This window comes from Cygnus atratus, chromosome 2 (assembly GCF_013377495.2).
Source record: "Cygnus atratus isolate AKBS03 ecotype Queensland, Australia chromosome 2, CAtr_DNAZoo_HiC_assembly, whole genome shotgun sequence".
Lineage (NCBI taxonomy): Eukaryota > Metazoa > Chordata > Aves > Anseriformes > Anatidae > Cygnus > Cygnus atratus.
In genome coordinates this window covers 159,402,183-159,415,581 of record NC_066363.1, presented here as the reverse complement: position 1 = coordinate 159,415,581, position 13,399 = coordinate 159,402,183, and the positions used below count along the sequence as shown (strand labels likewise).

Genomic DNA, 13,399 nt, shown 5'->3' with positions numbered 1-13,399 from the left:
ACACGACCCACTGCCCGTGCCCCTGTGCTGAAGGATCGACGCCGATCCAGACGGTGCAGGGTGATCAGCTTCCATCTGTGCCAGTGACTTCAGTGCTCTTGGGGTATTTCAGCAGGTGTTAGAGCCTGGTTTTGGTCCCGGGGCAAAAACCTGCGCAAGATTTGGGACTTAGAGATAGCCAAAGTGGCCCCACGGGGCACAGGGGTCTCTGCCCGTCTTGCCTTTCTCCTTGGCAAACACGCGTGGTCTCGCGAAGCGTCGTCACCGCAGGCTGAGCGCTTACATCAATGCTCCTCCGTGTGAAGCAGGCAGGTGCCAGCCCTCTGACGTGCCTCAGAAACAAATATAGTCCGGAGCAGGTGTTTTCTAGCCACGCATGTCACGCTCGGCAGGGAAGGAGGATTATTTGTCGCGGGATTAGGCCCCCCGGAGCGCTTCGGAGGTCTCCGCTTGCCCCATGCTTGTTGTCAGCGCAGGCTGGAAGAGAAGCAAGCTCCTCCGCGGAGTTCAAGCCTGCTCAGGGTGATTTATAGCCGCGGGGAGCCAGCTGCCCAAAGCGAGAGGCGACTGCTCTTCAGCTCCCGTGGCTCCCTGTTAACCCGGGTGATTACTAGCAGAGGTGCTGGGAGCCTCATTTATCAACCAGCACACCCGGGGAGGAAGACAGGAGAAGCCGTTCGGCAGAGGAAGGCAGCGTTTTCGCCGCTCACACCTTTTGCCAGGCAGGTCCTCTACTGAAGTTGGAGCTTTAATAGGGTTAATTATTGTCTCCTGGCGCTCAGCGGCAAGGAGGTGGTGGCTAGGGGCTCCCCAGCGGTGCCCAAGGTTTGCAGATGGCCCCATTAATTTCTTCTCGATTTCTCTTTGCAGATGTGGGGGGCACCCAGATGCTCGGGGTGCCATCAGGGGAGCTCTGGGGCGTTGTCATTGTGTGTCCCACCTTGGTGGGAAGTCACCGGGATGGGACCTGTGCCTGATCCCAAGCTATTGATTTGAGGACAAAACTCTTACTCGACCTGTGTGTACCTCAGTTTCCCCACTGAGAACTGGGAACAGTCCCTGTGTTTTATACATGGAGGCTGTGTGGGTTCAGCTGTTATAGGAGTGAGGCAGCAGAGAGCTTTTCCCCATCCTAAACAGCCAAATCCTTTCCTTCCTCAGCCGCGGTCCCGCTCCAAGGATGCTCCCTGCTCGCTGCCCCGGAGCAGAGCGCTGCTCCAGATGGGCATCGTGCCTCGCAGATGGCTTCAGAAGCAAAACTGCCCCTCCAGCAGTGGAAAAACTGTAGCAGAAAAACCTTTCTGGAGGACAGGGGAACCTGAAGCTTGGGGTTTTGTACCGCAGGGGGGATTTTGTGCAAAGCCCTTGGCTGAGGAGCAGCCACAGAGGCGCTGCTCGGGGCTTTCCGTGCGGCGGGGCAGAGCCTCCAGCACATCCCAGTGATTTAGGGGAACCGGTAAATGTGAATGAATGGGTTTGTGACTGAAGGTTAGCGAGAGGCTAGGGCTCGGGCAGCCGCCTGCTGCTGCTACAACAGCTTTTCCCCTTGAGGAACTTGAAAAGAATCAGCATTTTTCTCCCTAATAGAGCTTCAAAACTCTGTTGTGAGCAATTTGGAAATTCACGTTGAGTTTCGGGTTCATTAGCTGCTGGCTCCAAAGCGTGTACATAGTCAAAGCTGTCTAATATGGACGCACCGCACCAGTGCCTTGAATTAATGTTATTGTTATTTGTGTGGACGTAGTGGGGTGCAAACAAGGTTAATTGAAATGAGAGCGCTGCTTCCTCTTGATAATGGCTCAGGCTTGACAGCTAGGAGGAGTTTATTTTTGTATAAGAGCTGGCTTTATTATCCCTTTTTATTAGAGCTAATTTGGGCTCTATATCAAAAACTACATTAAGGGAATCATTTACGGTCACACCACCACCAACAAAAAAGATAGCCCCAGAGCCCTGTCCTTTATGTTAATGCCTGCAGTTAAAAGACAATTAAAAATAAACTCTTCTCTCTTAAAGCACCCTTTGTTTTCTTCCCTCTCTCGGCTTCCCCCTCCCCTCCCTCCCGCGATTTCTCCCTCTCTCTTTGCCTCAAGTGAGCCAATTTAGTCAAAACCCCACCGTGCCCTTCAGGGAAAGGGACTTTTTCCGCCTGGCGTCGGCTGCGCTTAGCGCAGAAGGGTAAAGATTGGTTTGGGGACACTTGAACCGGCTGAGACGGGTGAGCAGAGGGATCGGTAGCGCGCCGAGCAGTAAGTAAATTTTACATTTAGGGGGCTGAGCAGCAGGAGCCGGGCGCGGGGACGAACCGAGGCGGTGCAAAGCGCCCGCTCCCGTCGGCGAGCGGCCGCACGCGGTAGCCGGTGAGTTAAGGACGGTGAAATATTGCAGCGGGCTGGTAATTCGGTTTTAATTAGAGCAGCTGTGCGGAAGGTGAAGTTTGTGGTTTGAGGCGGAGGACGAGGAGGATCCTTGCTCTCTTGCTTTTTTTTTTGTCCGCCGGCTGTAGCGATGCTGGAGCTGGGGAGCAGCGAGCGGGGCCGTGCCCCACGCATTTATGTGCTGGGACAGAAGGAGCCAGAGCTCTCCTCCTCCTTTCCCTTGCTCCTGGAGCATCCCTCCTCTGGTGTGCAGGGTCCCCCCTTAGCTCACAGTCCTGGGGGGTGCCTTCATGTGATGCAACTCGGACAAAAAAAGAAAAAAAAACCACTTTTCCCCCCCTTTGCTGAATTGCGAGGGCACCCCTATGCTGCTGGTTTCGCTCTTGGGGTGCTGGAAACCCCCCAGGGGAGAGGGTGGCCGGGCTGGGGCAAGCCCTGCGCTTCTGCTCCGGCTACATCCAACGCATCGCCCCTTGGGACCGGTGTTTGTGGTCCCCAGGAGCACGGTGATGCTCAGGTTGGTATCATGGGCAAGCAAGGAGCCTTCTCTGCTCTCCAAGTTTAGTCGGGAGCATCGGTGCCCGTATCCAGAGGGCCCGCGTAACGCCAGGGAGCTGTGCTGCGAGGCACCACTCGAAGGGCTAGAAATACCTCGGGGATCAGCGGCTGGCAAAAGGCAGAGATGTATTTATTTTAACGCGGTTTTATTTCAGCGCCGGGCGTCGGAACGGATCCGGATCGCCACGAGCGGGGGCAGCGCTAACGGGTTTGTCGTCCCCTTGCCCCTGCAGATGCCGGTGTGCTCCTACTTCCTGAAGGGGATCTGCAGCAACAGCAACTGCCCCTACAGCCACGTCTACGTCTCCCGGAAGGCTGAAGTGTGCCAGGATTTCCTCAAAGGCTATTGCCCCATGGGAGAAAAGGTAAAAAGGCGCTGTTTATGCCGAAGCGGGAGGGACCTGCGCCGCCTGTTTGGGGTGCTGGCGAGCCACGAGCTGTTTTTCACTCGAGCTACAGCACCGAAGGGAGCCGTAGAGCTGGAAGCTGCCGAACACCTGGATGGGATGAGCAAAACCAAGGGGTTTATTGGCAGAGTGGCTTTGTTTCTTCGCAGGCAGGGAAAAATAGGAAGGGGAACAAATGCAAGAGGCTGGGGCTGGCAGTCGTGGTCTTCTGCTTCTCCATGCATCCTTTCTGCTTGCCTCTGTGATACCGGGGCCACGTGCATGAGCAGATAGCAACAGCCCCAGGCACTGCTCGGTTAAATGGATGAGAAGTGAAGAAAGGGGTTTTACACAGACCAAACGGAGAGGTTAAGGGTTATTTGCAGCCACGTTGGCTCCGTTAAAGCTGGGCACGAGCTCTTGTGGCTCAGCTTTAGCACCAGGAGCGCCCTTCCTCGTGTAACTGCAGCACGGGAGCCTCGAGCTGTGCCTGGATACGTTCCTGGGGGTTTCCTGGAGTCCGGCTCCCATCCCTGGGTCCTTCTGCTTAGATCAACGCAGCGAAGTCCTGCAGGGACTCGATGTGCATCCAGGGTAGACACAGAACACGTCCCCGAGCTTACGGCACCGTACGTAACACGCGGAGCCCGAGCGAGCGCAGGGCCTGGAGCTGGCTGACAGCTGCTGATTTCCAAAGAAACGTGGAGGCAGTTGCACGCCAAAAAGAAAGAAATTTGGGGTTTATCTCACATCTTCCCCCTTCCTTGTAAATGCCGCAGGGTCTCCTTTTCCCTCGCTTTGTGGGAAGGGGGAGAGCTGGCCGTGCAAGTAATTCCTCCCCAGGCTTATTTAACTTCGGGGTGGTTTAAGTTAGGATGCTTTGCTTCGCAGCCAGGGGCTCCGGGGCTGCGGGGGAGATGACTGAGGACAAAAGGGCTGAGAGGAAACTTGTGATGCTGCTTTGGCTCTTGGGGAGACCTCGTTAACCTCCTGCTGAGGATGGGCTCCCTCCCGTAGCTGCATTGGAGAAGGTTCCTGGTACCTCCTGGGCGTTTCTGACCTTCCTGATTCATTCTTGCTCTTTTCTATTCATTTAAAAATTTGTTTGGCCTCTGAGTATAAACCACTTTCGTCTTTATGTTAGTAGAGCACATGGTTTTCGTTCGGGTCCCACAAACAAGGTGTAGGCCACCTTCACTTCGTTCCTCTTGATGCCATCCCAAACTCATGAGACCAGTGACGCCATCACATCAGGGTCCCTGTGCTCCACAGCAGACACTCATAATTCAGGAGGGGTAGCCGGTAAATTTGCCAGCAGGTTGAATATTTAGACAAGGCGGGCTCTGAGATTTACGGAGACAATGCTCTCTGCTGCAGCTGAGAGCTTTTTGTACACGTGGTGGGGTTTCTGTTCATCCTTTGACCATTTTCTGTGCAGCGTCATCCCATCCCTGGGGTGTCCATAACCTTGAGGATGCATTTGCTGTACATGGAAGAAGACATCACATAGATGTCCTGGTTTAATTCAGCCTCTTCCGTGAGCCAACAGCAAGCAAGAAGGACGAGACACAAACTTGGGGAACATCTCCTCTCTGAGCTGGAGCCCCTACACTGAGAACACGCCGGGAGTTTTGCAAACTCTGCTCGAAATCGGCTCTCCAGCTGAAAAAAAAAAAACGAGCCACTAATGAAACAATAATTTTGGTTATAGAAAGGCTGCCAGATCGCAGGGCACCATCCCAAAAGCGCCCCAGCGGGCTTACAGAGCGGAATTATTTTATTGCATTTAATAGGTACGCGTGGGTAAGTGTCTGCCTAAGCATGGTTTCGCAGACCGGCTGCTCGGAGAGATCTCTAACCCCTGTGTGATTTGGGCTGCTCTTCACCGGGGGAGCTGCTGGGATGAGCAGTCAGGAGCTCGGATCTTTGGGCTCCTCTCCTCCTTGTCCATCCCAGGAGCTCGGCTTGACAGAGGTACCACCAGCGAGGTGCTGGGAGGTCTCAGCACCATCCTTGGGTGCAGGTAGGAGTTGGAGAGCCTGGAGGAGACAAGGGTGCTTGAAGGCTGATGGGAGATGCCCAGGAGGTGATTTTCCCAAAAAGAAGGCGAAGCCACGGCGTGTTGGGGTGGATGGACAAGGGTGGAAGCTGTTGGAGCTGTCACCCGTCACCTCTGTCACCATGCAGAGCCACCAGGTGCCCGTCGAGCTGTCCCAGCACCCCAACACAACCGAGGACAGCGCCTTTGGCATAGCAAACCCATCCCTTCCCAGGAAAAAACAGCTACGGAGCAAAAACCAGGCAAAAGGGAGGAAGAAAAGCCAAAAGTTAGAGCTGTAAGAAAAGCGGGACATCAGCAGGAGTGGAGGGAAAGGCTAATAAATTAGTCCTTGCCTAATTACTTCTTGCGGCGGCGCGCGCGGAGGGGACTGCGTGCAGGGTAAACATCTCCCGTGAAGGAAAACAGAGCTGTCCTGCCGCCTCCCTCCAGCACAGCACTAGCCACGCGGGCAGCGGCCCTACAATTATTTTAAAATATTCCAATTTAAATGAAAATATAAAAGAGATATTTAGAATATTTATTCTATTAGGAAAAGTGCTTACCGCGTCACTTTTAGAGTGTCAGAAAAGCATTCTCCTACAGATGATGGATAGCAGCCTGTAATTATATATGGGGAGAAATTGCTGAGCGGGCCATATTTAACTGGGGAGGAGAAATACCAGCTTGGGCCATTAAGGGTTAATTTTATTCTCTAAATAATATAAAAAGTGCTGAGTCCGTGCCTTTGCTCAAAGTAGAAAGTCCTCAAATGGACCCCGGATAGTTTATAATATTCTCCTGAATCAAGTAAAAATGTTAACCTTGCTTCATAAAACGATGCCTTGTTAAAGACGCGCAGACCCTTTTCTTTTGAATAATTTAGGCCAGGAGTAAATCTTCTCTCTCGTTCTGCGTCGCCGTGTCCGAGGAGCCGCGGGAGCCGACTGCCCTCAGCCCGAGCCACCGAGGGCGAGGATGGCGAAGGCGCTCGGCATCCGTGCAGCGTCCTCGGAGGGTAAATTCAGGGGAGGATGCTCAGGAATTCGGGATCGAGGTCCTTCAGTGCCTGATTTGTTCTGGGCTCCTTCTGCCTGCAGTGTTTTTCTATCTGCGCTCCGCCGAAGAAGCTGTTTTTTTTTTATCAGACCTTCATAAAAAATGCCCGTTATTATTCATAATTGATGGCCTGTTGTTGGCGCTGTCGCATCTTGTGTGTTTTCTAGAATTTCTTGCGGGATGCTCCGGCTGATCCGATCAACCTTTGCCCATCCCGTGGGCTCTAACTCTGTGCACACTTTTCCTACAAACCGTGCTGGTCGTTCGGCGAGCCTGGCCTGCTCTGCCTTCATCGGGAGCTCAGAATAAGTGGGAACGCTTTAGTTTTGCATTCCCAAATCCCTTTTTCAGGGACACGGACCGTAAAGAGTCCTTGTGCCCCTGGGGAGAGAGGACAGCGCCTGTACGAGTGAGTGGCCACGTCCTTAATTAAGGGAGTTTGACATGATTCAGTCATTTCCAGGAGATTGCTGGTGGCAAAGCACCTCAATTTCCAGCATCCTTCCCCATTCCTGGGTTGTGCATCGGGAAGCTGCTCCAGCGTACGTGCGTGCACGTGTATCTACAGCTTCCTAAAGGGAGCAGACCTTCCCCAGCACCACAGAACAGTCCCGTTGGGCGAAGCTGGTCCTCCTGGGCCGGTCACCTGCACCAGAGGAAGCCCAAGGGGGAAGTGGGGAGAGAGGGAAGGAGAAATGGGGCCGCTTGCAGGTGCTCCCCAGGGTGCTCTCCCGTGCCGTGATACCTGCCGTCGTACCAAGTTTTCGCCGTTAAAATGAGATATTTTAGCGAGCTGCTCCATGGTAAAAACTAATCTGGTTCCCCAAACAGATTTTGTTTTCACAGCTCCCTGGATAAATTGTTGAAGCCCAACAGCAGTTTGCAGTGGAGCACGGGGTCCGGGTGGACACTCCTGGTCGGTGCCACCGGTGACAACACGTTAGCAGTTATCCACCCTGCGTTACAGCCTAACTAATTCCCCTGCATTAATTTTCCATGTCAGGTTTTGCTCCAGGTGCCGAAGGGACCCTGTGGCTGTGAGCAGGTTGCGTGGCAGAGCCTGGAGGGTGCAAGGTTGTCCAAGAGGCGATTTCTCTGCCATGCTGCTCTCCTGGCTGTGCCCACGCCGGCTCCCGAAATAATACGCCATGCAAAGCCGCTTGGAAGGTGATGATGTGCGCTGCACACCGCTCTGCTGCTTTAATATTTAATTGCACGGCTGAGGGCTTGCACCCAGGAGCGACAGCAAGTGCTTGTCTGAGTCCTGGTGGAGCGGAGCAGGCATCTTGCAATTTGCTTTAAAGAAGCAAAACTTGACTTTTTGGGAAATTAACTGGGTTTTGGTGCAGCTTCCCAGCATCGTCAGTGTTCTCCAGCCCTCGCAGCGTGTCGCAGCAAAGGCAAGTGAGCCAGGCCGGTGCCCTGTAACTGCTGCCTCCGTAAAATCGGTCGGTATTAAATAAGCTTTTCCCCCATGGCGTACATTAGCAAACATGCTGCATTAAATACCTATCTTCGGATTGTTTCCATCAGCTGCTTTGAAGCCTGTGGGTAAATTGTTCCCCTGTGGGAGCTGTTAAGCAGTAAGGCACGGGGAGATTAAACAACGAGGCCGCTGTGAAAACGCGGGGGGAAATGTAGTGGAATAAATCAGGGGGAAGCGGGGGCCGTGAGCTCTGCCGGCCCCAGTCCCCCCTGGCCAAGCCATCAGCCGGGATGCTCATCCCTGACCTGCACTGAGGCTGCTTGGCCATCCCCCAAAATCTTTTGGGGAGAGTCTCTCGGCTGAGGGAGACCTAAAATCCACCTAAAATACCCGCAATAATCCTGCCAGCAGGGGCAGCTCTGGGTGGCGCTACCCGCGGAAGTGCCACTTCCTTGGGGAAAATCATTTCTCGCCCCCAGGTGGAGCGTGTTGGTTTTCACCACGGCAGCTGCTTCTTTTTCTGCAGAAAACTCCATTTCGGGGACTTTTTCGTAGCGGACGATTTGTTCCTGTTTGTGTTTCTCCCATCCGGTGGTGCGTCAGGTTGGTTCTTTTCTCCTTTTCTGGTGGAAGTTTAACGGGTTCCCTCTAAAGTTTTTTTTCTTGTTTCATGGATCTGACGTTAAATTTAACACGTTACTGAGCTTTAGGAAAAGCCACGTTAGCTGTATTAGCGGCAGCTGCCAATGTCATGTCTTGGGGGTTTTCTTTTAATTATCCAGTGCATGGTTTGGGAGGGAGAGAGCTGCCTGGCATTCTTGCTCCCCTTGCACAGAGCACAGAAAGGTGAAGTTAACACTGTTCATATTGCATATTTAGCTGCTTGGTATTGTTTGCTAGGTAAAAAAGTGATTTTTGCCCCAAAATAACCATCAGACGTTGATCTTTGTGGGTGTTTCTTCACCCCCCTTTGGTCGCAGGCTGACCCCCAGCCAGCTTGCCTTTTCCTTGAGACGTGCAGCACGTGCAGTCATGGAGGAACCCATGCGTGCTCATCCAGATCCCTGCTGCTGATCCTGGTTCTGTAATCACATCTCACCTCCCACCTTTCGTCCCAGACTCATATCCCACCGCGGTGCTGGCCACACTGGGTGGGGAGGTGCAGGATGCTGCTTCTCCTCCTCCAGCATCACTGGGAGACATCAAAGCACTCAGAGGTGCTTCATGGCAGAAGCTTCGTAGCTGTAGGAATGCGAATAAGACTCGGAGGAAGTTCTTAAGCTGTGTACAAACCCTTTCAGAATAGTTTCTTTCTTCTCCAGTTTGCTCTTAAGCTGGGTTGGGCTCCTTCTCCCCGAGACCATGCCATTCCTCCAGGTCCCCGCTGCCGTGTCGGGGCTGGCGGTGGGACGGGAGCTGCTCCGTGCACTGCTTGCTTCGGGGCTTGGAGCTGCTTCTTTGGAGAAGCACGCGGACAAATCAGCCCTGGATGAAAAAGGCATCGAGGGTTGTTAAATATCTTCTGGCTGCGGAAATCCCAAAGCCTCACACTGCTCCTTCATGTTGTCTCTTCAAAGCTGGTCCTGGCCCTGGCCACGCTGGATCTGGGAGAGGTTTTGGGTGTGCTGGGGGTTGCAGAGGAGAGCACTGGGACTGGTGAAGGTTTCCTCCCAGCCTTCCTCTTCCCATCCAGATGTGCTAGGACCGAGAGGGGCCATATTCTCCACCTGTGTTTCTGGATCACTTTTCTGGGTGGCAAATTTGTACCTGTGGGTCTTCAGCATCGCGTCCGTGAGTAAACGAAGGTCCTTCAAATACTCCGTAAGACTTTAAGCAGCTGCTCCCCGTGTGGATTATTTGGCTTATGCTGTTAGTTTGGGACAGACTAACTTTTTTTTTTTTTTTAAAAAAAAAAAGGCTTCAAATTCAGATGTTTTTTCTTTCAAATTGCCCTGCTGCTGATGCCTGGAGAGAACCGGCCACAGCAGGAGCAGATTTCCTGGCTTGAAGTGCTCATCTCCAAACTCCATGATGGTGTTATGCTGAATTAGACCCAATCAAGCTGAGAAGCTCCTCCATGCCCAGCTACCAGGGGGGCTGTTTGAAGTGCCAGAAGCCTTAATATAAAACCTCTCTGCTTGGTGTGAGCACGGGGAGGGGTACGGGGAAGGCTAAGCTTTGAGCCATCCCAAATTTTCTCTATCTTGGCCATACCTCCATCTTATTTCTTTTATGATCCTATCATAGCTGCTTCCAATTTCCAGTCCCCTTTGATTCAGAGGGAGCTGCTGGTGGCAGGACGCACTTGCAGTGATGGGTAGGGAAGAGCAGGACCTTGTACACGTGCAGGATGGGACCGGACCTGAGCAGAGGGAAACGGTGATGAGATTGATGGACCTCTCATCATGACCAGGAGGCAACAGGGTGTTCATCAACACTAAATCAGTGAATCGGGTGAGCTGGTCAATGGTTGGGGGGGAGGAAGAGGAGAAAGGCTTCCACTATTCAGCTGCTCAGGGACATCTCTCTTTTCTCTTCTACCTTGATCAAATCTTTAAGGACTACCCAAGCGAGGATGGCTTTGCTGAGTCCTGCTGCCCTGCTCTGTACCTCATCACCGAACACATTCTGCGCTGAGTATAAAACTCACTTGGGCTCCTATTAGAAGAATCAAGCCTCAAACAGATTAACTGCCTGTGTTCACGAAGGTTGGACGTTTAGGGGTCTGGACATCGGCAAATTGCTTCTTCTAAAGAGCTGATCCATTTTCTACACTTGCAACAGGGGAGGGAGCGGTGAGGAGGTGTCGCATTAAAGCATCTCGGAAACCTCTCTTCCCCTTCTCTCCCTCGTGCGAGGGAAAGAGACATTGAAGATTGAAATTTATCTGTCTCGCGTGCAGCTGTTTTGGGCTCAGCTGGAGGACAGGTGGTAGAAACACTAAGTCCCAGCTATGGAAATGCTGTTTATGTGTATAAAACAAATCCCAGGGCGTTTTGTCCCCTGCTTTTGTTTTGCACGGGGTGCACGAGGGCTGGTTTTTTAGGCTACGAGACCTCTCTGGGCTTGCTCATGTTCAGCAAGGGCCAAGTCTTGCGGTGTTGATTTTCATGGAACCACAGAATATCCTGAGTTGAAAGGGACCCATGAGGATCACCAAGTCCAATTCTTGGCTTGGGAACTTTGAAGTTTCTTCCCAGGTCACGTCCAAGAGCCTGTGGACTGCTGCCCTCCTTGCGCTCTTGGCTCATCCTTTATCCATTCCCACCGGTGATGGTTTTCTGGTTTTACCTCCAATTCTCACCCATTTTTAGCTCCCTCACCTTTGTTTTGACCTGGATCACCTTGAGGATGTTCACTAGGACTTTTTAGTGATATTTCAGGCGTATCTGTAGACAGTAGCCACGTATCCGCCTGTTCCAGCTGTGAGTTCGTGGCGTGCTGAGTGGACCAAAACCTTCCAGCCTATTTTTGGTGCTTGCTGGCGTGCCCACACAGCACCACACAGAGTGAGATTTCTCCAAGCCCCTCTTGGGGATGCTGCAGGAGGCTTGCAGTTCCCCTTCTCCCATTGTTCAGAATTAGCCAAGGGGCAGCACTGCCTTTGATCGCTCTTTTATAGTCCGCTGCAGCTGTATGAAAATCATCTGCAAAGGCAACTTCATTTCATTTATCTTTAATTTTGGCTTCGGTTGACAGATGTTTTCTGCGTGCTACAGTTGCCCATTTAATTTGTTGCGTGGTGTTTTTTTTCTCTCCTATGATGTGCAGCAGAAGTTTTCAGTCAACAAACTGATTAGTAAGTAAATTCTTTATTGGGGGGGAAAAAGTGGTTAGGTTTAGTAATGATTGTGAATGTGTCTGCTCTTAAGATCACGAGCAGCAGTCTGAGGGGGCAGAGACCTGGGTGCATCCCCTCAGCTCGCTGGGGATGTGGAGTCCTTGTGGGAGGGGTGGAAAGAGGAAAGCCCAGCTCCTCTCCTCTGGAAGTGTAGGCCCAAAACACAGAAATGTGGTTTGGTATGTGGTGCTGGGAGGGCCTGGAGCCCTCCTGCCGTGAGGAGAGGCTGCGAGAGCTGGGGCTGCTCGGCCTGGAGAGGAGGAGGCTCCGGGGGAGCTCCCCCACATCCCTGTGGCCCTGCAGGGAGGTGCGAGAGGCCGGGGCCGGGTTCTGCTCAGGGGGGCCCGGGGCCAGCAGCGGAGGCCACGGGCCCAGCCTGGAGCCCGGGAGGCTCCCGCTGGCCTCCAGGCAGCACTGCTGGGCTGGGTGGGTGCCAGAGCCCTGGCACTGGGACCAGGGGCTGGGGGCTCCTCTTTGGGGGCTCCCCAAACCCACCAGGCCTCGGGGCTGGGCACCCTGCTGTGGCGGGGGTTGACCTGATGGCCCTGAGGTGCCTCTAACCTCCGCCATTCTGTGCCCGCTTCGCTTTGCACACCAGTGTTCTTGGCTGAAATTAAAACAGCGCCGAGGGCTGTGCTACTGATAGTGAGTGATAAACCTGAGTGCTGGTGATGGCAGCTTTCTCTTCAAAAAGCTTTGTAACCTGCAGCGGAGGTTTAAAACTAATCAGGTTTCTTGCCGGCCCCATCCTACCCACGTATCTGTGGAGAAATCTTTGTGGGTTTCCAGTTGCATCTTATTTACCGTACTCTGTAATGGCATAATGAGGGCTCTTATTGCAACTTTAATTTAACTGTAGTATCTCCAGCAGCACTCAGATGTTTACATTAAAGATGTTGCTTATCAGGGCAAACTTGAACTGCTTAATAGCCTGGGCTAGTTGATAATAGTGCCTAGATAAATACTGGCCTGCGATTTTTTTTCTCACACGCTTTAATATCTTTGTAGAAGAAGATGCATCACAAAACATGAAAATTAGGAAGTCTGGGGGCAAGCAGTCACTGAATCACTGCTAATGGCTGGGAATCTACTGACGAGGCAGAGAGTTCTTGATTTCAGCCTGAACTTCTGTAGAGGCGGACACAAAGTGGGGCAGACTTTGTCTTTGCTTCCTGCACTGGGATTTCCCTTTGTTCCCACTTGTTCTCTGCTGTCAGATGATCTCTGCGTCCTGTGAACTGTTTCCTTGGGCCACCTGAAAGGCTGTGCATGTTGGAGCCCCTGTTCATGATGCAGACCCCATTGTAGGGGATGTACAGTTGGTTTCTGGCTTGCTACATCCCCAACGATAAAGATTTGGGGTTGGTAATAGAGGGGTTAGGGGCTCTCCATCTCCACATTGATGGTTTTCTGTATGAAACTGGCTCCATCGTGACTGAGGTGCAAAGGATGAGATTGTCAGGGGGCTCTGATGGAAATGGTGTTCCTGAATGAGTTCAGCAAAGCAGTGAGGAAATAATTAAATGCTGAAGGCATTCCCACATGGGTGTCCTTGCTGGTCTTTGCAGGTCTTTGCTCTTCAGCTGGGATTCCCCTTCCTCCTTACATCCATGGCTTCGCTTTCACCATGTCTCTACCAGCCCTTGCTGCTTTGGGGTTGGAGTAGGGCCAAGGTGCTTGCTGTGGCTGGCCTGTCTTTCTCTATCCTCCAGG

The 13,399-nt window shown here is 52.7% G+C and overlaps 1 protein-coding gene across 9 annotated transcripts in view; it reads left to right on the top strand.

The window, feature by feature from the left end:
* Window positions 1–13,399, top strand: part of ZC3H3 (zinc finger CCCH-type containing 3) — a 138,599-nt gene that overhangs the window by 106,112 nt on the left and 19,088 nt on the right. For all 9 annotated transcript variants that reach the window (XM_050709035.1, XM_050709038.1, XM_035566402.2 and 6 more), the window contains one exon: window positions 3,170–3,301. In XM_050709035.1, the coding sequence (XP_050564992.1) occupies window positions 3,170–3,301 (132 nt within the window). The remainder of the gene's footprint in view (window positions 1–3,169; window positions 3,302–13,399) is intronic.